This window comes from Triturus cristatus, chromosome 1_2 (assembly GCF_964204655.1).
Source record: "Triturus cristatus chromosome 1_2, aTriCri1.1, whole genome shotgun sequence".
Taxonomy (NCBI): domain Eukaryota; kingdom Metazoa; phylum Chordata; class Amphibia; order Caudata; family Salamandridae; genus Triturus; species Triturus cristatus.
This window is the reverse complement of record NC_140580.1, coordinates 1,141,955,775-1,141,983,467: the sequence shown is the minus strand read 5'-3', so window position 1 is coordinate 1,141,983,467 and position 27,693 is coordinate 1,141,955,775. Positions and strand designations below refer to the sequence as shown.

The window sequence follows — 27,693 nt, the reverse complement described above, 5'->3', positions numbered from 1 at the left end:
GCGGGCACCGGGCAAACCCCCGGTGTGCCGCAAGGGTGGAGGCCGGTTTTGCCCCTGGGGGCCGTTTTTGTTACAGGGCCGTTTTTGCAGCATAGCTGCAAAATCGGCCCTGTAACAAAATCGGCTGAAAACCGGCCCTGGCAAAGAGTTCGGTGGCACCCCCAACCCCCGCGAGGGGGAGAGGGGGGCAGCCGAGCACTTTGCCAGGGCCAGTTTTGGTTCCCAGTCCGGCCCTGATGAGGCCCCAAAGCGCTTTCAAGGTAGCCTTCGGTAGCTACCCAAGTACAGAATAAAATAATTGTTTATTTATAAAAGGCTTGGGACAAAGACAGGAAAGACTTACTCCCCCGTAAACAAGGGTAGATCCACTACCACGTATGTCAAGAAAAGGGGGGGGTTGTGTTTATAGCGCTAATATGCTTCTTATCAGGTCAGTGCAGCTCTACAACCTACCACACAATTATAACAACCACAAAAATGATGGCTTTTTAAGACAACAACTATGACGCACAGCACAGTAAACAAAGTGCGCCCCCGGCGGCGGTATTCAATAGAGCTCTCACCATCATACTTAATGAACAATAAACTCAGGGGCATATCAGCAAGGGCCGGTGATAATTATCGCTCAGCGCTCTTAGCGTGAGGATAATTATCGCCGGCCAACTCTGAATTTTATCGCGGAGATAGCGTGCTATTAGCAACGCTTATCTCCAAAGCGATAAAATTCAGAGTGCAAGCTGCCAAATGTGCGATTATCGCTGGTAATCCAGCGATAATCACACAACTTTTGGCGATAGCTTGCTGATAGGGCCTCACATACTTAGCCATGATATCCACCTTCCATAGGATATCATGGCTAAGTCAGTTTCAAAGCAGGCGTAAGGAAAGTAGCGATAAGAGGTTATCGCTACTTTTCTTTTCGCTATGTTGCTTTGCGTGAGGCTTGATAATAGGAGAAATGTCGCTTAGCGACATTTCACCCGTTATCCTGGGGAGGAACGCCCACTTTGCATCTCATTAGAGATAAAAAGATGGGCGTTAAGAGAAATGGCGATAAGGCAAGGTTTCACGCAATAGCGTGACCTTGCTGATAAGGTGATAAAATTATCGCCGCTTTTCGTCCGAAAACGGACGCAAAAGCGGTGATAACTTTTTATCGCCTGCTTGCTGATATGCCCCTCAGTACTCAATAAAAACGGCTTTTACCACAGATTTCTGTTAGGAGGGGCCGCCCTTCCCCCTCCTCTTCCAGAAATTCACACCACAAGTCCTTCTAGGGGTCCCACACCCCCCTGGAACACTGAGGCGGCTTCTACATGGGGCTGGTGGGGAATCCAGACCACGGGATGGGAATGGGGGCTAGGATGAGATGGTAATAGGGTGGTGTAGAATGGGGTGGGATCGAAAAGGGGGATGGGAGAAGGTGTGGGTAGGGGTAGGAGGATGTTGTGTTATGTTATTTTATGTTATGTTGACTTGTATAGTGCATTAATCACCTGGGAGGGTATCCAGGCGCTTGGGCAGGTGTGTGGTCCCCAAGGTACTTATAAAATTATATAATTATTATACAATTATAAAAGAACTCAACCACACCATTTCCCCTTTCTGGACAAAAATCATCAACGCCTCTCTCACCTCAGGCTGTGTCCCAGACTCCCTTCAACTAGGACAAATCACACCCATTCTCAAGACACCAGGGGCCGACCCTAATGATCCTAACAACCTCAGACCTATCTCCAACCTCCCGTTCCTTGCAAAAACATTGGAGAAATGCGTTCTCCACCAACTCAACAAACACATTGATGAGTTCAACCTCCTCAACACCTTTCAATCAGGGTTCAGGAAGGGCTGTAGCACTGAAACAGCTGTGCTCAACATCTCTCACGATATTCACAGAGCTTTGGATGAAGGTGATGCCTGCCTACTCATCCTTATTGACCTATCTGCGGCATTTGATACAGTAAATCATCCAGCTCTTCTGGAGACCTTGTCAAAGCGCTCCGGCATCAATGGCACAGTACTAAAATGGTTCACCACCTTCCTTCAACACCGCTCGCAACAAATTAAAATCAACTCCTGTCTCTCGAAGCCAACAAAAGTCACACTTGGTGTCCCGCAAGGCTCGATCCTCTCCCCGTCCCTCTTCAATCTCTTCATGGAGCCCCTCACAATCATCTTGAAAAGAGCGGGAGTGAAGTACCACCTTTACGCTGATGACACCCAAATCTATTTCAAAATGAAGTCTCCCAGCGACATCCTGCACCTCAATGTCACTCTAACCGAGATCCAAACTTGGTTCAACGCTAACCACTTAAAGCTCAACCCAGATAAAACGGAACTAATCCTATTCTCTTCTAAAAGCAACCATCGACCAATCCAAGAGTGGCTCAGGAATCTGGTTCTTCTAAACTGCCCCATCGTCCTATCCGACTCAGTTAAGTCTCTAGGCATCACCCTTGACAAGAACTTATCAATGGAGGCCCACATCAAAAACTCTGCAAAAGGTGCTCTTTTCTCACTAAAACACCTCATGAAATTGAAACCTTTTCTTCCCCATGATGACCTCAAGATAGTAGTCCAATCCCTAGTTCTCTCTAAAATCGACTACGGGAACGCCATCCTAACAGGGACTCCAAAAGCTCACCTAACCCCACTAAGGGCAGTGCTGAACATGGCCGCTCGACTCCTATCTGGAGTGAAAAGATTTGAACACATCACTCCAGCTCTCAACTCCCTCAACTGGCTTCCCATGGAAGGGAGGTGTATTTACAAGCTGGCCTGCATCACACACAAAACCCTTCACTCTCCGGCCCCCAACTACCTGAACAACAAACTGGTAAGAGCAGGTCAATCCAGAACACTGAGAAGTTCCAACTCACTCCTTCTTATCCCTCTGTAAAAGAAAACCCCCCAATTCCGATCGTTTTCTGGCAACGCTCCCAGGATGTGGAACGCTCTCCCTAGAGTCCTCAGATGCAACCCCTCCTTCTCCTGTTTCAAAAGGGACCTGAAACTCCGTCTCCTTAACACATTCTTTCCTGACAAACGTCAACTAACCTAGACTTCAATATCCGAGTTGACTCCCCTCTCTCTGGACATTCAAGGATAGTGGTGACCGGACTGTGTTAACCACCTTTGTTTGTTTTCTCTCCCTCCGCTGCACTGTTTATCTGTTTTTCATGTTGTATTTTTTATCTCTGTTTTGCTTCCTTACTGCCTTCCTACTATGTAATGCAATTTCCTTTGGTTTTTACAGTGTGTATGTAAAGCGCTCTGATACCTACAGGTCTAGCTAGCGCTATGTAAAACTTTAAATAACTTATACTAAGAGCCGGGTCTTGAGCTTCTTGCACAACTCAAGAAGTGAGGAGGAGGCTCTGATGTGCTGAGGGAGGTCGTCCCATGTCTCGGGTGCGATGTAGGAGAATGAGCGACCTCCAGTTTTGATTTTGCGGATAGAGGGAATGTGTGAGAGTGAGGCAGAGCGTAGGTGTCTGGTGTGTTGGTGAAAGTGTATGAGGCTGTTCAGTATTCTGGCCCTGTGTTGTGTGGGGCTTTGTAGGTGTGCATGAGAAGTTTGAATTGGCTGCGCTTGTGAGTAGGGAGCTGGTGAAGCTTCCTGAGGTGCGTGGGATATGGGTGTGGCATGGGAGGTCAAGTATGAGTCCTGCAGCGGTGTTCTGGATGGTCTGGAGCCTGCGCAGTTGTTTGGAGACTCCAGCATAGAGTGTTGCCATTGTCGAGCCTGCCTGTGATAAGTGCTTGCATGACGGTCCGTCTGGTGTTCTGAGGCAACCACTTGAAGATCTCTTGCAGCATGCGTAGGATGTGGAAGCAGGAGGTGCACACAGCGTTGACCTGAGCCGCCATTTTGAGATGGGGATGGGTGGGATGAGATGGGAATAGAGTGGAATTTGATGAATTTAGATGTGAGTGAGGGGGTGGAGTGAGGTGGGGTGGAGTGAGATAGAAATGGGGTGAATGGGACGGAATGGGGTAGGGGATTGGTGACATGAGACAAGATGGGGAAAGCATGGATATGATGAGATGGGAATAGGGTAGGAAGGATGAAGTTAGATGCAATAGGGGCGGACAAGATAAGTATAGGGGTGGGATGAGAAGGGAATAGGGAATGGGGTGTGCGAGATGGCATATGAGAGGATGGGATGAGATGGGAATACAGTGGGTGGGGCAGATTTAGATGCAATAGGGACTGATGAGGTAAGTGTGGGGGTGGGATGAGAAAGGTGGGATGAGAAGGGACTGGAATGAGTGAGATGGGACATGGGAGAATGGGATGAGATGGGAATAGGACTGGTCAGGAGGGGAGATGCAATGCTGACTGGAGTGTACTGGATGGGATGTGAAGGGATGGAATGAAATGGGAAAACGGTGGGATGGGATAGGAAATGGGGAGGGAAAAGGGATGGGATGGGATAGGATGCAAGGGGACGGGATGAGATAAAGATAGGGTGGGAGGGTTTTGGGGCAATAGGGTAGTGGTTGGATGGGATGGGATGAAAGGTTGGTGGGCTGGGATTCGATGCAAATGGTCTGGGTGATGTGAGGAAAGGGATGAAATGTGAGGGGATGGGACGAGATGAGATAAGCAGGGTGGGTATGGTGGGATTTGGTTTGATGAGAAAGGGTAGGGTTGGGTAGCGAAAAGTAGGATGTGGTATAGGGTGGAACGGGAAGGAGTGGACTGAGGTAGAATGAGGTGTGATAGGAAGGCAGGGTACAGTGCCGTGAGGTAGTTGTTATTAAGGGTGGGCAACAATTTCCATTCCACTCGCGGAAATTGCGAAAATTCGACATTTTCGCGTTCCGCACGGAACGCGAAAATGTCGAAATTTCCGCGATCCGCGAGGGAACGGAAATTGTCGCCTAGGCAGGTGTGCTGCTGTCTCCCCATATCTACCATCAGCAATTTGCTGTCATCCTTGATGGAGCTCTGTGCATCCATGAGTTTCTTGAGCGCAATCCCCGTGTAGTTTCTGACTCCAGGAGGTACTGTCTCCTCATCTGCTGCTCTGATCCGTCTCTGGCCCTTTATAAACAAGAGGCATGTGAACTGCATGGAAGCCCCGCCCGTTTGGCCCCACACACCAGTGGTGTGCAATGTCTTCCCGCCCTTTCCCCCACTATGATGGACAGCTCACTCGAGGGACCCCGGCGCCCGTTGGCGCGGTGGCAACATTACAGACACACATGGTCACTGTAGACAACTCTTCAGGCCCTTTACGCAGCTGTAGTGTAGGAAAAGCACATACATTTACCCACCGAGGTAGCACTTACTGATTAGCCAGTAGAAAGTACTCCAGTTGAGTAGAGGTATTGCACAAAACGGTGGCATCTTCTTGGGCGCCCGTTGGCGTGGTGGCAACGTTACAGACACACATTGTCACTGCAGACAACTCTTCTGGCCCTTTACGCAGCTGTAGTGTAGGAAAAGCACATACATTTACCCAACGAGGTAGCACTTACTGATTAGCCAGTAGAAAGTACTCCAGTTGAGCAGAGGTATTGCACAAAACGGTGGCATCTTCTTGGATAAATATGCAGGGCAGGATTCCTTCTGGCACGATGCTCCTGTCACAAAAATTAAACCCCAACAGGAAGCACTTTTATATGACCTTCAACTCGGGCACCTGCTTTATTTATATCTGTAAGTCTTACAGATATAATTATAAATAAAGCAGGTGCCCGAGTTGAAGGTCAAATTCAGTAACGCATTAATCAGCACATCAAAATCTCCGCGATCACGCGAAATGTCGCGTGATCGCGGAGATTGTTTGCCATTTCGCGATATTTTGCGAAAGGCACTTTCGCTATTTCCGCCCACCCTTGTCTACTTCAATCCTGTGCACCAGAGCACTGAATGCAAGTGTGGTATACATAAAGAATGTGAGAACGGACAATTATAAGAGCACTTTTCAAAAACCTCAAATACATAACAACGATCTGCACCTGAAGCATTACTACAATAACATTGACTTGTTTATTTTGCATTTTAAATAACAGATGCTATTATTAGTCACAGAGTGCTCGGCTTATCGACCTCGTAAGGATGAAAGGCTAAGGCCGCTTTATTGTAGGCTACACTGGATGTCCTAACCTGCTGAGCCATCTTGCCGGCTGCTGACGTAGTCCCACTCCTCCACCCCTCCTACCACGTCGTAGTGCAGAGTGTGCACAATTTGAAGCATGACTAATCCGTCCAGATAGAAGCTCAGAGGTTTCACAGTCCAGCAGGTTTTAGATGACCAAAGCAGGGCGGGAGCATGGGTTGGCACCACCTCCAGGGGCTGGAGTCTGCGTGTGCTGCTTCATTAGCTGGGGTAGGGCGCCACCCAGTGGTCGTCAGAGATTCAACACCAATCTGAAATGGATTTGGATATTCCTGCCAAACAGGAAGTGGCGAGAAAGGGCTGCTCTACGAAGACACAGGCCTGCGCCACCAAAACAACTCAGAAATGCTGTGCTTTGACCTCACGGGCTGGCGGCGAGAAGGGCAAAAGTTAGAGTTCTAGTAATTCACAAAGGTTGCCTAATGAACGACGAGAAAATATCTGTGAATTTCGGTATGCGCAAATGCCTCAATATTTCCGCATGAATAAATTATACATCCTCTGACGATGTGCATAGTGAAATGCCTTTCCCGTGTGTGCAATGGCATTTTTTTTCTTCACCAACACACACACACACACATATATATATATATATATATATATATATATATATATATATATATATATATATATATATATATATATATATATATATATTCCTTGTGGAGAAACTCCTTCCCCTGCACCCCATCAATCTCTTCGGAGCTCCTTTCACACTCTGGAAAGGGGTTTCCTCCTTATGTTGACCGTAGTGAATCTTCAACTGTTTCGAGGACGGGAATGATTCAGGAAAAAATCTGTGAATACCCACAAAAATATGTTTGTGCGTATGCACATACTTTCATGGCATTATCGCCCCAGAACACCCTCTGACTATCTTTAAGAGCAGATTTACTCACAAAAAAGGTTTGTGTGAGTGAAGGTTTTTATAAGATTGCACCCACTTTTTATGAATTCCAAAAGGGGTTTTAGACTTACAGAAAAGGATGGTTCCGCTTGTAAGTTAACATACGCGCGTATATAGTTTTGTGAATTAGGCCTTCCATCTCAAGACCATATATTGACACTGCGGGATAAAGTGCCGGTGGAAGTGATCTACACAAATACACAGCAAACTTGCAAGTGCGCTTGCATGACGGCACTGAATGCGAAGACGGTGCAGCAACTAACGGGTCGCTGCCATGCCAGGCTCCAGGGCCACCATGTCCTCATGCATTCAATAAATCTTGAAGCATAAGTTTGTGCTTGAGCAAAGGTTTCATCTCATTGGTATCACTTTGACACCTAAGTACAGAAATAAGCAACATTAAGGGGAGCAGTCAACCACGGCATGGAAACACGCTGCTGCGTTTTTAGTAACCTTTCATCAAATTGAGCAAGAAACAACATTTGTTTTCACTGAAATTTGCAGCTTAAGAAGGAGATGACTGATTATGTGGCAAATGTGACAAATCCATAATTATGTGGAAAACAAAGCTGCAGAAGAATCGCATAATGCTCGTGGCCTTGTTTATAGGTCAGTCAAGCCCTCTGTTTATGACTGATGAGGCTGCTAGCCCGTTATACCATTGGATAGCGCCGGATGCTTGAGCTGCCATGTTTTCTCATTCCCTGGCTGGAGGATCTTTTTTTTCTTACAGATGTTTGTGCTCTACGGGGCTCCGCATTACATTTTTAAGGAGACATCGCAGGAACTTGCCTGATAACATTATACCATCAACACACCCCCATCGCCAGACCTGCCTACTCACTTAGTGCCACTGTATGCCACTCGATTTCAGCTCCCTTCAACCAATCACCCAGTGAGGAGTCGAAATCACATGGTGGTAGAGCAAACGAGGTGGAAACCACTGCACACAGAGGCTTTCCAACTTGCCTGTGGAAAGCTCAGAGCAGCTGATGTCCATTTAATGGTGTGAAAACACCCTAGGACATCGGCGACAGCTCGGGAATGACCCTTTGTTTTTTTTTTGTGGGCCCCAATCCCTCCACTTGGTAAAGGGTACAGTAGCTTTACAAACAAGGCCCTCATTCTCTTGGGCCCTAAACCCTCCTCACACAATGAAATACATTGCTAAGTTGTCAGGGCTGCATGGGAGACGTCTCCTCGGGTCCCTGCCTCGCAGCCTCCATTGTGTGATCGACAAACGTTTGCCCACAGAGACCCAGTTCACACTCCACTGCTATGAGCATCAGCTCCATACCTTTCATGCTCGGATAGTTCACTTTTTACGAACCGTAAAAATATTTCAAGAACTTATAGTGAACAGGCATCTTTGTACGCTCAAATGCTCTGAAAGAGCCCTTTTCCATAAAACAGACTGGATACCTTGAAAAGAAGGCAGCCATTTCACTGTTTTTTTTTTACAAAAAGAAATGAATGTGCAGATTTTTTTTTATAAGGCACCCACAAAGCTCGATAATGTTGCATTTCGCAAAGGAAGATTATATAATTCATTAAACCGGAAGGGCGTGATCAGAGGGACACTAGCATGAAGTGAACTTCAACCTGGCTCACGTAGGCCCTCTGGGGGGAGTGTACACCTTCAGTGCGCATACTTGCCTTTAAGTCTCATATCTGTCTGGAGTTCACAGAGGAGGAAAGGCGGATCATGAGAGGGCATGTCATAATTCCTTCTCTGCCCCCTCCTTGAAGCAAAAGCCAGCTGGACAGCAGTAAATGCCTGCATTCCCTAACCGCTAAATCACTTGAGATAGAATCTCTATTATAGTCCGCTACAGAGGGCTGTACAGGTTGTTAAAGGCCTGGAATCCAAGTTACAGCCCGAGCTGCAGGCAGGCTCCTATAACGAGGCAGAGGGCCAATAACAACCAGTATAGCCAGAAGCAGAAGGGCTATAAGGCTATTAGAGCATTCTGCCCTCTGAGGTTAGACTGTTAGGAATGGTATAAAGGGAGAAACAGAACGACAACTGTTTGAATGTCGGAGTAGAAGGCATGCCAGTCATCATAAGCCATGAGCCACTCCATGGTCTTCAAAGGCGCTCCCAACACTCAGAGGTTTTAAAGAAACAGTAGATGACTGTTCCCTTAATAACCAGCAGAGGGCAGCCTTGCCCATACACTCTCTTTTATTACCTTCATGCCCTCTCTCCTGCACACAGATATTATACAGATGTTATACCGACCCCTCATTCAAAGCTTTGAAGCCACGACGTGCCTTCTACTATTGCCATGAAATTCTTATTGTGGAATAACGCTGCACCGATAAAATAGATCAATATTGAATCTATTGGTTCTGAAGAAGGCTGTCATGTGTGCTGGAAGAAAGCATAGTTCTCATCATGGGTTTGGAAGCAGGGGTCAGGAAAACTGCTGAATTCACAAAGCACCGATACATCCTCTTTACAGCACGTACATGCGCAGTTTAATGTTTGATAACAGAACTTGCCCACAAGCGTACATGAGTGAGGGATGCGAAAGCATGAAACGCCTGCATGGGTTCCTCAGGGCAGAGGCCACTTACAGCAGTACGCGTGGAATAAGTATGTCATAGTCTGAGCATTCTTTCAAAATAGATGTATTAATAAAAAATATATACCACACTTTGCAGAATCATGCTGTTTGCTTGCCTGTAAGCTGTGACATCAATAATATCTAAGAGTTTCATTTGTATGTATGTATTATGTATGTAAGTATGTATTTATATGGCATTTCTATTGTGCATACCTAGCCAAAAGGCACAAATTCCATCTAAATAGAGAATGCCTGATACTAAAATACTGCACTGCGGCATGCCTGTATTAAAATATAGTAACCTTGTGTTGAGCCGCTGAACACCTACTAATGTCTATCATATTGAATGTAACAACAGTGCAAACCCCGAATAATGTACAGCATGCCCTGTCTTACAGAGCAGCACAGACTCAATAAAAGTAAATGCTGGTTTAATACAAAACGCGCCATCACTCCACTAACACAAAGGACACAAGTCAACTGAAGAAAGGCCAACAGCTTCTAAAATATAACACAAACATCACTGTAACGGAGCGTACTAGTCGCTGTCACGGCGCACATTTTATGCAAACTTCAATATAGAGGTGGGCGAGCCAAGAAATGTACAGGGAGGGCCGAGCCAGAGGCGAGCCAAGGATCTGGCTTGGTTGTTAGAGCCCGTGCACGAGCCGAGCCCTGAAAAAGTTTGCCATGTAAATCCAAAGCAAACACCATGTGAACTATGATAAGGTATATTGAAATTTAAAAAAAGTGTATTTCTGTATCATGTGGACGCTTTGACATTAAGATGTCACATGATAGCGCTGCACTGAGAAGTACATATTAAAAGTGACAGTTTTTAAACATGAACCTAGAACCATTCCTGCCCCATGCCCACCCTGGGGGCAGTGCCATCACTGAACTAAGAGGCGAGACAGCCGTCGTGTGAACCGTGGATCTGGCTCAGATTCTTATAGTACAACATTACAGTCTAATAAATCAAACGCAACAGGTTTTGTACAGCTGGTATTCTGAACTCATGTATTTGAACATGCTTTCATATGTATATATGAAGAAAAAGTAATTTTGATGACAGAAAAGATTTGCCTAATATCAAGCAATTTAAATGGGGAAGCCACAATTTATCCATGTTTTCTCGTTTCACTTTGCACAAATCAATCACTAAACGGTATCATTTTTCATTTTTGTGAATGCTTTGCTTTTACCTCCTTGTGCATTTTTCTGAGTTTTTATGTATAGCACCAACTCTCCCAAAGGTATTAAAGCGCTTTACATGAGCATCAGTTACATTAAACAAGGGCACATTCATGTTTTGTCAGGCAAGGAGAGATTAAGGGATTTGCCCAGAATCACAGGATGTTGAGCCGACGCCGAGACTGGAACCTGGTTCCCCAGTTCCACAGATGGCAGTTCTGGCCAAAAGGCCACATCCTGGGTAGTGCGAGGGTGGGAAGCAGAGGCAACATGAAAGCGCGGCACGTCATGGGCTCGAGGTTCAAATGGGACTTCAAGCTGAACCAGAGCCCGGCTTTAGGCTCGAGCCCAGTTTGAGCTTTCAGTGGCTCGCCCACCTACTTCAATACAACAACTAGTAAGATACAGAACACGCTCATCTTAAATGGAGCACACACAATATATAAATACAATGTGCCCTCTACTGAAATAGGGACCAGACTCTGCTGCAATATAGGGGATTTCCTGCTGAAATGCAATCCACCTTTTACTAAAATAGAGCATGCATTCTACTAAAATCGAATGCACACAATGTTGAGATACATTAGAACCAAAACCAAACAAACACTGGCACATTTATAAAGCCATTGACTTTCCCAATGCTTGTTTGTAAAGTATTGTTTAAAAAGTAAAAGAAAATAACATTTCAAAGTCCTGGATGAAAATCAAACATATATTCTAAAGTATCTTGAAACAGAAATTTGAATTCAATATTTTCAATCTTTATAAATGGGCAGGTTTATTTGACACATGAAACTGAACAGAATTTAAAAAGTCTGTTGCAGGTTTTCCAGCTTTCATAAAAGTGAGAGGACTCTTTGCAAATATTTACAAAAGTATGACAGCTGTCTGAGGAAGAGTCAGAGTTTAAAGGAAAATGCTTGTTGTTTACTTTCATGAATGAGAACTGGAACAAATGCTCCGGACATGTGATAGTCTGTAGCGTCCCGAATAGCAGAAAGATGGGCCTCAAGAATTGGCGACATCTTTCCAGTCCCTCTGAGTACACCTGCTGCCTCAAGCATTAGCTGAATGAGTACCGCGGCCTGACCCTCCCCAGCACCATAAATGCAGCCCTTGTTTGCCAAGCCCTTGCCTTTCATGCAATATGTGGAAGGCAGAAATAAAAAAAAAGTTAAAGTCTGCTCTTTAATTCCTCCTGCCCAATTGCAACTGTTGTTATGCTTTTTGCAGGTGAGCTGACAGAGAACGAACCTAAGCATGTTGGGGCGTGAGAATACGAGTGGGAAGCAGCACATGTGGTGATAGAGAAAGACAAAACATCAATGCTTAATTTGTAAAATTAAAAGTGCCAGGGCCCTGACCAGGCGGCCACTGCAGCGTGCTCCACCTATCGCCCCCGGCGTAGCTGTCAAAACAATTACTAACCATTTCTCTCGCCTGCAACTGCGACAGTTCAGATGATTCCAGGTTACCAAAGCTGAAGGAAAGTCTGGGGAGGCAGGTATTACTATTTTGTAATGTATATTGTATTCATAAACAACCGTTGTTCTGATAATCTCTAAATTAGATGAGCAGCGCCACCATGTGACAGACTGTCCTACGTGCGGTGTTCTCAATTACGTCCTGGTGCCAAGCACCAGAAATCAATTAAGTGGCGGTGCTAAGCACCTGAAACCACAGGCTCAAATTAAGCACTGCACAACATGCTCTTTCATGTGTTCTCAAAGAAAAAGAAAAAAAGCAGTTACATGACATGAGCAGTGGAAGGATACAAGTCATATAATCAAAATGGCAGTAAGGATGCAATGCTCCCGGGAAGTGACAAACACAAAAAGAGGAAGAAAAGCCATTGAAAAAAAAGCAAGCAAATGTTATTGACAGGAAAACCACCATATGATAAGCAATGGGCTGACTAAAGGTCCCCTCGAAGTATTGGTTTTGTACACAATAGGTCTTCAATAAGAGACTGCTAAAAGCCAAGACCTCAGAAGAAGACATTCTGCTAACTTACAGGTTACTTCCATGCCGGGGGCAGTGTCAAGAACTTCTCAAAGACCAACTGGGATCAGGAAGGGAAGATTCACTCCTTACTCTTCAGGCCAACCATTGGTGCAGTAAGTGTTTTAGGGGTCCCACTGCAAGCAATGGAATGCCCTCCCAGGACCATGAGTTGGGTGGTAAATATGTTGTGATTTAAGCTCAATGGGCCCCTCACATCTTTGACCCTGGGGCCACTTCAGCCAGTGCACCAACGATAGAAATGTCCTTCCGGCGACCAAGTTCCCGAACACCGCTCAGCATACGGCCGAACATCTGCACTGCCCTCACCGCTCTGGCATCCTCTAAGTCACACGGTGTGATGATTCACAAATAGACTCGACCACCAGGCATTAAGGGCAGTGGTGAGATCCCAGAATCCAGTGCAGAACGGAGGATCCCAAACCTGGGCTTGTTGATTACCGTGACGTCATGGAAAGGGGCAGTCAAGATGGGGCTGGACTGACGATATCAGCGTCCAAACTTCAGCCCATCAGGACACTTCTGATCAATACAGCCACGAACATAACAGAGCTCTCTCAGTAATAGAGCGCACATACCACTGCAGTGCAGGAGTACCTCTAGTAACACCTGGCTTGATACAGCACACCTTCTCCAGAAAACTCACACCGCGACCAAAATACAGCACATCTGCCATGAAAATACCACAACTCCTGTTAAATAACATCACACCCATTGCTGAAGTAAAGCAACCTCCAATAAATATCAGACACCAGCTCCTAAAATACAGTCCACTGGTGCATCGCATAACGCACCGTACAACGCACCGCAACGCACACTTCACTATTTTATAGGACGATCTATTTTATAACACACACAGGTGAAAAAAGCTCCCCCCCTTGTAAAATGCAGTGTAAACTACTAAAACTGAGCAACTACTAGTGATGCACAGCACACGCTCTAATAAGATGCAGAACACCTCAAATAAAAGGCAGTGGACTCACTACTAAAGTGCAAGACGTCCATCACGTACCTGTGGCGCACCTCTACCTGATACAGGGCAAGTACTACTAAACCACAGCGCAAGACATTCTATTCTATTCAAGGTACCGGCTACAAAGATGCAACAAGTACTAAACCACAGCACGTCTGCTACATCAATGCAAGACAACCACCCCTAACTGCAGCCCGCCTCTACCTGTAATGCAGTGCAACAAGTACTAAACCACAGCACGTCTGCTACATCAATGCAAGACAACCATCCCTAAACTGCAGGCCACCTCTACCTATAATGCAGTGCAAGAAGTACTAAACCACAGCACGTCTGCTACAAAGATGCAACACAATCATCACTAAACTGGGGCCCACCTCTACCTATAATGCAGTGCCACAAGTACTAAACCACAGCACGTCTGCTACATCAATGCAAGACAACGACCCCTAACTGCAGCCCACCTCTACCTATAATGCAGTGCAACAAGTACTAAACCACAGCACGTCTGCTACATCAATGCAAGACAATCATCACTAAACTGGGGCCCACCTCTACCTATAATGCAGTGCAACAAGTACTAAACCACAGCACGTCTGCTACATCAATGCAAGACAATCAACCCTAACTGCAGCCCACTTCTACCTATAATGCAGTGCAACAAGTACTAAACCACAGCACGTCTGCTACATCAATGCAAGACAATCAACCCTAACTGCAGCCCACTTCTACCTATAATGCAGTGCAACAAGTACTAAACCACAGCACGTCTGCTACATCAATGCAAGACAATCAACCCTAACTGCAGCCCACTTCTACCTATAATGCAGTGCAACAAGTACTAAACCACAGCACGTCTGCTACATCAATGCAAGACAACCATCACTAAACTGCAGGCCAACTCTACCTATAATGCAGTGCAACAAGTACTAAACCACAGCACGTCTGCTACATCAATGCAAGACAACCATCACTAAACTGCAGGCCACCTCTACCTATAATGCAGTGGAACAAGTACTAAATCACAGCACGTCTGCTACATCAATGCAAGACAACCATCACTAAACTGCAGGCCACCTCTACCTATAATGCAGTGCAAGAAGTACTAAACCACAGCACGTCTGCTACATCAATGCAAGACAACCATCACTAAACTGCAGGCCACCTCTACCTATAATGCAGTGCAACTACTACTAAACCACAGCACATCTGCTACAAAGATGCAACACAATCATCACTAAACTGGGGCCCACCTCTACCTATAATGCAGTGCCACAAGTACTAAACCACAGCACGTCTGCTACATCAATGCAAGACAACCACCCCTAACTGCAGCCCACCTCTACCTATAATGCAGTGCAACAAGTACTAAACCACAGCACGTCTGCTACATCAATGCAAGACAATCAACCCTAACTGCAGCCCACTTCTACCTATAATGCAGTGCAACAAGTACTAAACCACAGCACGTCTGCTACATCAATGCAAGACAATCAACCCTAACTGCAGCCCACTTCTACCTATAATGCAGTGCAACAAGTACTAAACCACAGCACGTCTGCTACATCAATGCAAGACAATCAACCCTAACTGCAGCCCACTTCTACCTATAATGCAGTGCAACAAGTACTAAACCACAGCACGTCTGCTACATCAATGCAAGACAACCATCACTAAACTGCAGGCCACCTCTACCTATAATGCAGTGCAACTACTACTAAACCACAGCACATCTGCTACAAAGATGCAACACAATCATCACTAAACTGGGGCCCACCTCTACCTATAATGCAGTGCCACAAGTACTAAACCACAGCACGTCTGCTACATCAATGCAAGACAACCATCACTAAACTGCAGGCCACCTCTACCTATAATGCAGTGCAACAAGTAGTAAACCACAGCACGTGTGCTACATCAATGCAAGACAACCATCACTAAACTGCAGGCCACCTCTACCTATAATGCAGTGCAACAAGTACTAAACCACAGCACGTCTGCTACATCAATGCAAGACAACCATCACTAAACTGCAGGCCACCTCTACCTATAATGCAGTGCAACTACTACTAAACCACAGCACATCTGCTACAAAGATGCAAGACAATCATCACTAAACTGGGGCCCACCTCTACCTATAATACAGTGCCACAAGTACTAAATCACAGCACATCTGCTCCAGAAATGCAAGACACCCATCAGTGAACTGTGGTGCGCCTCTACCTATAATGCAGTACAACAAGTACTAAACCACAGCACGTCTGCTACATCAATGCAAGACAATCATCACTAAACTGCAGGCCACCTCTACCTATAATGCAGTGGAACCACTACTAAATCACAGCACATCTGCTCCAGAAATGCAAGACACCCATCAGTGAACTGTGGTGCGCCTCTACATATAATGCAGTGGAACCACTACTAAATCACAGCACATCTGCTCCAGAAATGCAAGACACCCATCAGTGAACTGTGGCGCGCCTCTACATATAATGCAGTGGAACCACTACTAAATCACAGCACATCTGCTCCAGAAATGCAAGACACCCATCAGTGAACTGTGGTGCGCCTCTACATATAATGCAGTGGAACCACTACTAAATCACAGCACATCTGCTCCAGAAATGCAAGACACCCATCAGTGAACTGTGGTGCGCCTCTACATTTAATGCAGTGGAACCACTACTAAATCACAGCACATCTGCTCCAGAAATGCAAGACACCCATCAGTGAGCTGTGGTGCGCCTCTACATATAATGCAGTGGAACCACTACTAAACCACAGCACATCTACTACAGAAATGCAAGACACACATCGGTGAACTGTGGTGCGCCTCTACATATAATGCAGTGGAACCACTACTAAATCACAGCACATCTGCTCCAGAAATGCAAGACACCCATCAGTGAGCTGTGGTGCGCCTCTACATATAATGCAGTGGAACCACTACTAAACCACAGCACATCTACTACAGAAATGCACGACACCCATCAGTGAACTGTGGTGCGCCTCTACATACAATGCAGTGGAGCCACTACTAAATCACAGCACATCTGCTCCAGAAATGCAAGACACCCATCAGTGAACTGTGGTGCGCCTCTACATATAATGCAGTGGAACCACTACTAAATCACAGCACATCTGCAACAGGAATGCAAGACACCCATCAGTGAACTGTGGTGCGCCTCTACATATAATGCAGTTGAACCACTACTAAATCACAGCACATCTGCAACAGGAATGCAAGACACCCATCAGTGAACTGTGGTGCGCCTCTACATTTAATGCAGGGCAACAACTACTAAACCACAGCACGTCTGCTACAGAAATGCAAGACACCCATCAGTGAACTGTGGTGCGCCTCTACATATAATGCAGTGGAACCACTACTAAATCACAGCACATCTGCTCCAGAAATGCAAGACACCCATCAGTGAACTGTGGCGAACCACTATAACTCAGTGCAACTACTACTAAACCACAGCACATCTGCAAAATACCCCTATGACAAGGCACCAATAGAAAATACCCTCCAGTGCAGAAACACATCTGCAAAGAGAAAGCACAACACACATGCTTCTACAATTCAGCATGTCCAGGAAGGTATAGGCTCTCATAATAAAAACGAACATGCCTGCTTCTAAAACACAGCCCAAACTTCACTCTCTTACATCACCTCTGAACTAAAAGCTAGTGATGCGCCCTAAGATGGTCTACGCACCCTGAGAATGAGCGACAGACCCCTGAGTCCTCCGCCTGTGATGCACCCTAGGAGGGTCTATGCACCCTGAGCTTGAGAGACAGACCCCTGTGTTCTACGCCTGTGATGCGTCCTAAGAGGGTATAAATACCCTGAGAATTAGAGGCATTCCCCTGTGTCCTCCACCTCTGCTGCGCCCTACAAGGGTCTATGGACCCTGAGAATGAGAGACAGACCCCTGTGCCCTCTACCTCTGATGCACCCTAGGAGGGTCTATGGACCCTGAGAATGAGAGACAGACCCCTGAGTCCTCCGCCTGTGATGCACCCTATGAGGGTCTACGCACCCTGAGAATGAAAGACAGACTCCTGTGTCCTCCGCCTGTGATGCACCCTATGAGGGTCTAACACCCTGAGAATGAGAGACAGACTCCCGTGTCCTCCGCCTCTGATGCGTCCTATGAGGGTCTACGCACCTTGAGAATGAGAGGCAGACCCCTGAGTCCTCCACCTGTGATGCACCCTAGAAGGGTCTACACACCCTGAGAATGAGCGACAGACCCCTGAGTCCTCCACCTGTGATGCACCCTAGGAGGGTCTACGCACCCTGAGAATGAGAGGCAGACCCCTGAGTCCTCCACCTGTGATGCACCCTATGAGGGTCTACGCACCCTGAGAATGAGAGACAGACTCCTGTGTCCTCCACCTGCAATGTGCCGTAGGAGGGTCTACGCACCCTGAGATTGAGAGACAGACCCCTGTGTTCTCCGCCTGTGATGCGTCCTAAGAGGGTCTGAACACCCTGAGCATGAGAGGCAGACCCCTGTGTCCTCCGCCTCTGCTGCGCCCTACGAGGGTCTATGGACCCTGAGAATGAGAGACAGACCCCTGTGTCCTCTAGCTCTGATGCACCCTAGGAGGGTCTATGGACCCTGAGAATGAGAGACAGACCCCTGAGTCCTCCGCCTCTGCTGCGCCCTACGAGGGTCTAAACACCCTGAGAATGAGAGGCAGGCCCCTGAGTCCTCCACCTGTGATGCGTCCAGGAGGGTCTACGCACCCTGAGAATGAGAGGCAGACCCCTGAGTCCTCCACCTGTGATGCACCCTATGAGGGTCTACGCACCCTGAGAATGAGCGACATACTCCGGTGTCCTCCACCTGTAATGCGCCCAGGAGGGTCTTCGCAACCTGAGAATGAGAGGCAGACCCCTGAGTCCTCCACCTGTGATGCACCCTAGGTGGGTCTACGCACCCTGAGAATGAGAGGCAGACTCCTGTGTCCTCCGCCTGTGATGCACCCTATGAGGGTCTACACACCCTGAGAATGAGAGACAGACCCCTGTGTCCTTCGCATGTGATGCACCCTATGAAGTTCTAAGAAGGCTGAACATGAGAGGCAGACCCCTGTGCCTTCTGCCTCTGATACACGCCTTAGGAGGCTCTACACGCCCTGAGAATGAGAGGTAGACCCCTGTGATTCGCCCTAGGAAGGTCTATGCACCCTGAGAATGAGAGACAGACCCCTGTGCCCTCCGCCTCTGATGCGTCCAAGGAGGGTCTAAGCAAAATGAGCATAGGAGACAGACCCCCTGTGTCCTCTGCCTGTAATGCACACTAGGAGGATCTAAACACCCTGAGAATGAGAGACAGACCCTTAGGTCCTGCCTTGGTGATGCGCACCTGGAGGGTCTATGCACCCTGAGAATGAGAGGCAGACTGCTGTGTCCTCCGCCTCTGATGCGCCCTAGAATGATCTACGTACCCTGAGAATGAGACAGGCCTCTGTGTCCTCCGCCTCTGATGCACCCTAGAATGGCCTATGCACCCTGAGAATGAGAGACAGACCCCTTTGTCCTCCACCTCTGATGCGCCCTATGAGGGTCTACGCACCCAGAGAATGAGAGGCAGGCCCGTGTGTCCTCCACCTCTGGTGCACCCTAGAATGGTCTACGCACCCTGAGAATGTGAGGCAGACCCCTGAGTCCTCCGCCTGTGATGCCCCCCCCCCCCCCCCAAGGAGAGTCTATGCACTCTGAGAATGAGAGACAGATCCCTGTGTCCTCCGCCTGTGATGCGCACCTGGAGGGTCTATGTACCCTGAGAATGAGAGGCAGACTGCTGTGTCCTCTGCCTCTGATGCGCCCTAGAATGATCTACACACTCTGAGAATAAGACAGGTTCCTGTGTCCTCCGCCTCTGATGCACCCTAGAACGGTCTACGCACCCTGAGAATGAGAGACAGACCCCTGTGTCCTCCGCCTCTGATGCGCCCTATGACGGTCTGCGCACCCTGAGAATGAGAGACAGACCCCTTTGTCCTCCGCCTCTGATGCAATCTATGAGGGTCTATTCACCCTGAAAATGAGAGGCAGGCCCCTGTGTCCTCCGCCTGAGATACACCCTAGGAGGGTCTACGCACCCTGAGAATGAGGCAGACCCCTCAGTCCTCTACCTGTGATGCACCCCCAGAGGGTCTACGCACCCAGAGAATGAGAGGCAGACCCCTGAGTCCTCCGCCTGTTTTACACCCTAGGAGGGTCTACGCACCCTGAGAATGGGGCAGACCCCTCAGTCCTCTACCTGTGATGCACCCCCAGAGGGTCTACGCACCCTGAGAATGAGAGGCAGAACCCTGAGTCCTCCGCCTCTGATGCACCCCTAGAGGGTCTACGCACCCTGAGAATGAGAGGCAGAACCCTGAGTCCTCCGCCTGTGATGCACCCCCAGAGGGTCTACGCACCCTGAGAATGAGAGGCAGAACCCTGAGTCCTCCACCTGTGATGCACCCCCAGAGGGTCTACGCACCCTGAGAATGAGGCAGACCCCTCAGTCCTCCACCTGTGATGCACCCCCAGAGGGTCTACGCACCCTGAGAATGAGAGGCAGAACCCTGAGTCCTCCGCCTGTGATGCACCCCCAGAGGGTCTACGCACCCTGAGAATGAGGCAGACCCCTCAGTCCTCCACCTGTGATGCACCCCCAGAGGGTCTACGCACCCTGAGAATGAGAGGCAGGCCCCTCAGTCCTCCGCCTCTGATGCACCCTAGAATGGTCTACGCACCCTGAGAATGTGAGGCAGATCCCTGTGTCCTCCGCCTATGATGCGCCCTAAGAGGGTCTAAACACCCTGAGAATGAGAGACAGACCCCTGTGTCTTCCGCCTGTGATGCGCCCTAGGAGGGTCTACGCACCCTGATAATGAGGCAGACCCCTCAGTCCTCCACCTGTGATGCACTCTAGGAGGGTCTATGGACCCTGCGAATGAGGCAGACCCCTGAGTCCTCCGCCTGTGATGCGCCCTAAGAGGGTCTACACAACCTGAGAATGTGAGGCAGACCCCTAAATCCTCCGCCTGTGATGCATCCTAGGAGGGTCTACGCACCCTGCGAATGAGGCAGACCCCTGTGTCCCCCACCTCTGATGCGCCCTAAGAGGGTCTACGCACCCTGAGAATGAGAGATATACCCCTGTGCCCCCACCTCTGATGCGCCCTAAGAGTGTCTACGCACCCTGAGAATGGGAGATATACCCCTGTGCCCCCCACCTGTGATGCACCCTAGGAGGGTATACGCACCCTGAGAATGGGAGATATACCCCTGTGCCCTACATCTCTTATACGCCCTAAGAGGATCTACGCACCCTGAGAATGAGAGGCAGGCCCCTGTGTGGGCAGCTGAGTGGGCAGGGACCCGCGCTATACACGCTGATTGTGCCACCCCCGGCCCGCTCTGTACCGGCTCCAGCTGCCGCTCTGCACGCTCCGAGACACGAGTTACCACACACCAGTTGGCGCACCCCCACCACCCCACCTCCCCCCTCCCCCGCCCGTACACACACACCTACCTGCGTCTCGAGCATCATCCTCCCCCGGTCATCCTTTCGGGGGGGTCTCCTGATAGAATTGGGCTCCAGCGAGGGTCCCGCGTAGATGGGGGCTCCTGGCTGCCCGTCGGAAGGTTAGGGGGCGCCGTCTTGCCCTCAACGAGCGCGCAGTCCTAGTGGGTGAAGCGGTGCTCCTTGGGGTTCTCTGCCCATCCAGTCCTCCACGAATCCCCAGTTTTGTTGGTTTTGGGGTGCTCCTCAGGGTTCTCTGCCCACCCAGCCCTCTACGATCCCCCACTTTTGTTGGTTTTAGGGGTGCCCTTCTGCGCTAGAGGCCCACCTAGCCCTCCAAGACCCCGCACTCCTGTTGGGTTTAGGGGTGCCCTTCAGAGACGGCGGCCTCCCGCAGTCAGAGGGTGCGCCGGGCAGGGGGGAGGGGTGCTGCCCGCCCCAGGGGTGAAGTCATTGCTGCCGTAGAAGGCTGGGGGTGGGGAGTCCGTCTGAGACACCCCCTGCCCATGGCACTGGGAGGACCGTGGTGACAACAAAGCTGCAGGCTCCGGAGGCATGCAGTGGGCACTGGGCGAGGGCAGCCCGGGAAGAGCCCGGCTCCTTATCAGGGGCGGCTGGCACGTGTCCCCTCAATAAAATGTCATTTCAAGAGATTGATCCCTGGCGCTGGCACTGTGCCCCCGAAAATGTCGCGTTATTTCTGGAATGTGCTCCGGGGGAGGGGGCAGAGGGCATCCAGCAGGACAGGTAGGTGTCCCTCCGCGTGGGCAGGGGGCTGAGGGGGTCCAGAGTAAAGGGACGGTTCCCGGAGTGGGGGTCCTCGCAGTGGCTGTGGCGCCACGCTCCCTCTTCGGAGCAAAGGCGCGACAAAGGCATTCTCCGGCACCGGTCTCCTTCAGAGGGGCCCCCACCAGGAAGGCTCCCCAGGGATGCTCATCCCACCGTGAGCTGCTCCTATCCGGGGCCCCATGGCCGAGGAGGGGGTGGCAAGGAGCGGCCGGTGACCAGATTTATAACAAATACATTCACTATCGCGGGCCCCTGCCTGGGAATACAGATCCGGCTGCTCTGAGCTCAGCGAGACTGCTGCTGAGGCGGGGAGGGGCCTGGGGGGCAGGGAGAACTGCAGCAGCATCTCAGCTTACAGCAGCAGCGCTCATGCTGAGGATGGAGGGGCAGAAGGGGAAAGGGAGGGGTTGGAGGGGCAGGTGAAGGAGAGAGGGGCATCTACAGTTCATAGAAGATCCAGGGGGTGGGGTGGGGGGGTATGGAAGATCTGCAGCGTCTCAGCTCACAGCAGCAGCTCATGCTGGGGATGGAGGGGCAGGAGGCAAAAGGGAGGGGCTGGAGGGGCAGGGGAAGGAGAGAGGGGCATCTACAGCTCATAGAAGACCCAGGGGGTGGGCAGGAGGGGGTAGGAAGATCCGCAGCATCGTCTCAGAGCACAGAAGCAGCGCTGATGCTGGGGATGGAGGGGCAGAGGGGCAGGAGGGGCAGGAGGGAACCTGGTGGGGCTGCAGGGGCAGCTGAAGGAGAGAGGGGCATTTACAGCTCATGAAGGAGCGGAGGGAGTGGGAGGTGGCCGGCAGACGTGCAGTTTCATCTCAGCTCACAGCAGCAGAGCTCATGCTGAGGATGGAGGGGCAGGAGGCAAAAGGGAGGGGCAGGTGAAGGAGAGAGGGGCATTTACAGCTCATGGAGGACCCGGGGACGGGGGGGGGACTGGGGGCAGGGAGACGTGCAGTATCGTCTCAGCTCACAGCAGCAGAGCTCATGCTGGGGATGGAGGGGCAGAGGGGCGGGCGGAACAGGGTGGGGCTGGAGGGGCAGGTGAAGGAGTGAGAGGCACAACCAGCTCAGGGAGGGGCAGGGGGGCATTTCAGGACACCAACAGCACCATCGGAGCTTACTTCAGCAGCACTTACTCCAGCAGCACTTACTCTAGCAGCACTTACTTCAGCTGCACTTACTCGAGCAGCACTTACTTCAGCAGCACTTAAGTCAGTTAATGCAGGGGTGCAGTGGAAGCAGGGTGGACTGGGGAGATGGAAGGCAGAAAACATCTTCTGAGGGGCAGGGAAGAGAGGACTGTGAGCACTGCAGCTGCACTGTAGCTTACAACAGGGGCAGTATGATAAGAGGTGGGGTGGCTGGAAGAAGCAGGGGTGCACTGTATGGGCGGCGAGGACAGATGGGGGCGAGAACAAATCTAGCATAATTTAGCAGAAACAATTTATGGAGCAGTGGGGAGGCGGGGAGGCAGGGATGGGAAGTGAGAGACAATCAACAGAGTGGGACATGGAGAGGCAGATACCTGCACCAGCATCTGACCATCCCGTGGAATCAGGGTTGGGGGGGAGGGGTCGGGAGTGGGGCAGGAAAGGGTGGAGTGATAGAGAGGCAGGAAGTTGTATTTACATTCAGAGAGGGACGGGATAAGTCTGGAATACTCTAACACCCACTAAGCTTACACCAACAGCCTTTGTTGAGGGAAGGAAGGAAAAGAAGGGGCAGTTTGGACCAAGTAAAGGACAGATAGGGGCAGGGCAGTAATACCTGCACCATCTCAGCTTACACCATCAGCAGCCGGTGCTGAGGGCAGGAAGGAGAAGAGGGGCAATGAGTAGTGACTACAGGATAGAGGGGGGCAGGGTAGTCACACCTGCACCATTTTAGCCTATACCAGCAGCAGCCTGTGCGGAGGGCAGGAAGGAGAAGAGGGGCAGTGAGGACCGACTACAGGACAGAGAGGGGCAGGGCAGTAACACCTGCACCATCTCAGCTTACACCATCAGCAGCCGGTGCTGAGGGCAGGAAGGAGAAGAGGGGCAATGAGGAGTGACTACAGGACAGAGAGGGAAGTGGCACTTGCAACATTTGAGCTCACAGCATCAGCGCAGCCAAAGGTGAAGCGACAGGTGAGCTGGAAGGGCTAAGAGGGAAGAGAGCCTGCTGTAAGTTAGCGTTCAAAGTCATGAAACATTACTGCCACCCTGCACATGGAACAAAACACAGCTCCCAGCTCTTTGTAAAAGGTATTTGATCACCTTTCACATGTTTGCCCCATCCATGCTTTAGGGAACAGAGAATTTTGTCTCAAGAACCTTTATACCCCCAATTGATGGATTGTGGGAAAGCTGTTTGTGTGTATGAGGTAACAGGGACACTATACATTTAAATGTATTCAACATACAACCAGACATGTTCGTAAGAGGGCTTCTTTGAAATGTATACATTTTATTATGCTATTGGTACAGTTTTATGTTCACAATGTCATCTTATCAAAACAGGAGTTGCTCAAGAGGGCACTCTGAGTTCAGTAAGAAAACACATAATTCTAATCTTTAAGATCTGAAGTTTTGGACTTTCAGGTGTCTCCTATTAAAATGTTTACTTAATAAGTGTGTAATGTACAGTGATGTTCTGCAGGTATGTTTCTTGCTGTAAATAATTGTGTGCAGAGATCTGCTGATGTGAAGACAGAATAAACACAAAACTAATTGCCAGATTACTTGTTTTTAAACACGTCTGGGATGGCACGAGTTAAAGAGACACAACATTTGTCTTAGGATGCATGAACGTTTAGACTAGATTTCAGATAGGTGAAACAATGTTCTCTTTTCGCCAAGTAACTGTACTCTGGGAGGTAGAAAGAAGAATATTAAAATGGTACTTCTGTCCTTCCATGGAGCATAAAATCATTAATTGTTGGTGAACAACATTTTAAATACGATCTGGTGAATGCATATACTTTTTTAATATAAAACTATATATCTTCTACAGCATTGGGATTTATTTTGCATACATGTGTGGGATAATGCCATACTAGCAAGATAATAATATTACACAGTCTGGTCATAATATCCTTTTAATTACATGATGTGAAGCATCATTTTCATAGCCTTGCCGCATAACATAGTCAATCCTGCTGTTGGCCCTCTGTTATTACATAATTCCAGCGGCACTGAATATACAGTTCTGTTATTTTGCATCGTACTGTACTATTTTGTAATTATACTATACTTTTCTAATGCATATTAATGTAATGTATCGTGTTTTAAAATCTATTATAGACCATTGCGTTTTGTAGTATTGTAGTCTCCGTGCTTCTTTGCATTTGGATTGTACCATATTATATTATGCTGCAAATTTTTCAATGTACTACATTGTATTCTATTATATTGTATTGCATTATTCTGCATTGTAATATATTGCATTGTACTGCACTGAAATGTAACATATTGTTTTGTACTGTATCATGTCATGGATGAGTAAAAGACATCTAAAATTAGAGTGGGGCAAAATGGACATCCTGGCCCCTGAAGAGCATTGCCATTCAGTGAACTTTCCTATTGGACGTGAAGCCTTGGAATGAACCTACACCTGTGGAATGTGTTAAAATATGGCTGTTAAATTTGAATCCCTTCAATCACGTCTAATAAAATTGACTAGGTTGTAAATTTATGTTTTTCTGCATCTTGAGACAGATTCTCTATTTGTTTTCATTCACCCAGAAACTCCAAATTCGGGATGCATTTATTTCAGTAATATTGGAATACTGTAACACTCTGTTTGACTTGCCTTGTCTACAAAATCTGGAAAGAAGCTTCAGTGTCTGCGAAATCTATTGTCAAAGCTTATCTTCAATTTAAAATGATATGACTCCATTATGTCAGGGTTGGCTTCTATACACTGGCTTCCCATATACCCTGGGATTAATGTTAAATCCTTATGTCTAGTACATAAAGTTCTCAGTGCTTAGCATAACAAGCCTCTTTTTCACTTTTCTTGCTATGTTTCAAGAAGTTATTGAAGATCAGAATTGTCCTTTCTTTGATAGTGTCAAGTTCCAGTGCCACCTTGAGAGGCAGACTCTTCTCTGTTGCTGCAACCAAACTTAGGAACTCACTACTGTCTTATGTTTGTTTACAGTCCCCTTGACTGAATTTTGGGAAATCATCGAAGACTCTATCCACCATTGTAGTTTTTTAAATAAGATTCAGCATTTGGTTTTGACTGAGCAACTCACTTTAGACAATAGCGCAAAGGTACCTTCGGGTGCTCAACTGTGCTTTATAAATAGAACTGCAAATAAATATTGCAATATTGTATTGTAGCACATGGCCTTGTACTGTAATATATTGTATCACAATGCACTATACAGTATTGCACTGTATTGTAATAAACTATAATGTATTGGATTTCACCAAACCATTATGGATTCCATTGCACTGTTTTGTAGTGTACTATATTGTACTATATTGCATTGTACTATACTGTACTGTAGCATGTTGCACTGTGTTGTAGTGTACTATATACCGGGTCCGGTGGCTCAGTGGACTGATGCATCAATCTGAGGTTGATAAAATGAGTACCATTGAGTTGGGTAACAATAAACATCTGATATTCAGCGCCAAGATGCCTCCAGGTGAATGTGCGCTTTACAAATACACATGTTATGTTACTATATTGCATTGTACTACACTGTACTGTATCATGTTGCACTGTATTGTGGTGTACTATACTGTACCGTATCATGTTGTACTATATTGTAGTGTACTATAGTGTAACATATTGTATTGTACTATACTGTACTGTATCATGTTGCACTGTTTCGTAGTGTACTATATTGTACAATATTGCATTGTACTATATGGTACTGTATCATGTTGCACTGTATTATAGTGTACTATATTGCATTATACTATAGTGTACTGTATCATGTTGCACTGTATTGTAGTATACTATATTGTAACATATTGCATTGCAGTATACTGTACTGTACCATGTTGCACTGTATTGTAGTGTACTATATTGTACTATATTGTATTGCACTATACTGTACTGGATCATGTTGCACTGCATTGTAGTGTACTATATCATAACATATTGCATTGTAGTATACTGTACGGTATCATATTACACTGCTTTGTAGTGTACTATATTGTACTATATTGCGTTGTACTATACTATACAGTATCATGTTGCACTGTATTGTACTGTACTATATTGAACTAGATTTCATTGTACTATACTGTACTGTATCATGTTGCACTGTATTGTAGTTGACTATATACTGGGTCTGGTGGCTCAGTGGACTAATGCATCCACTGCAGGGGCCTGTGTTTGACCACATGGTCACAGGTTAAAATCCCAGCGGGTCCATTCAGCCTTTCATCTATCTGAGGACAATAAAATGAGTACCGTTGAGTAACAATAAACATTTGTTATTCAGTGCCAAGATGCCTCCAGGTGAACGTGCGGTTTACAAATACACATGTTATGTTACTATATTGCATTGTACTTTACTGTATTGTATCACGTTGCACTGTATTGTTGTGTACAATATATCAGGTCTGGTGGC

At 47.9% G+C, this 27,693-nt stretch overlaps 1 protein-coding gene across 1 annotated transcript in view; it reads right to left on the bottom strand.

Annotated features, from left to right (window-relative positions):
• RALGDS (ral guanine nucleotide dissociation stimulator) overlaps positions 1–21,475 on the bottom strand; it is a 400,090-nt gene extending 378,615 nt beyond the window's left edge. Inside the window, exon 1 of the mRNA XM_085613896.1 lies at positions 21,339–21,475. Coding sequence (XP_085470022.1) covers positions 21,339–21,356 — 18 coding nt within the window. The 5' untranslated portion in view covers positions 21,357–21,475. The remainder of the gene's footprint in view (positions 1–21,338) is intronic.
• Between the last annotated feature and the right edge of the window lie 6,218 nt (positions 21,476–27,693).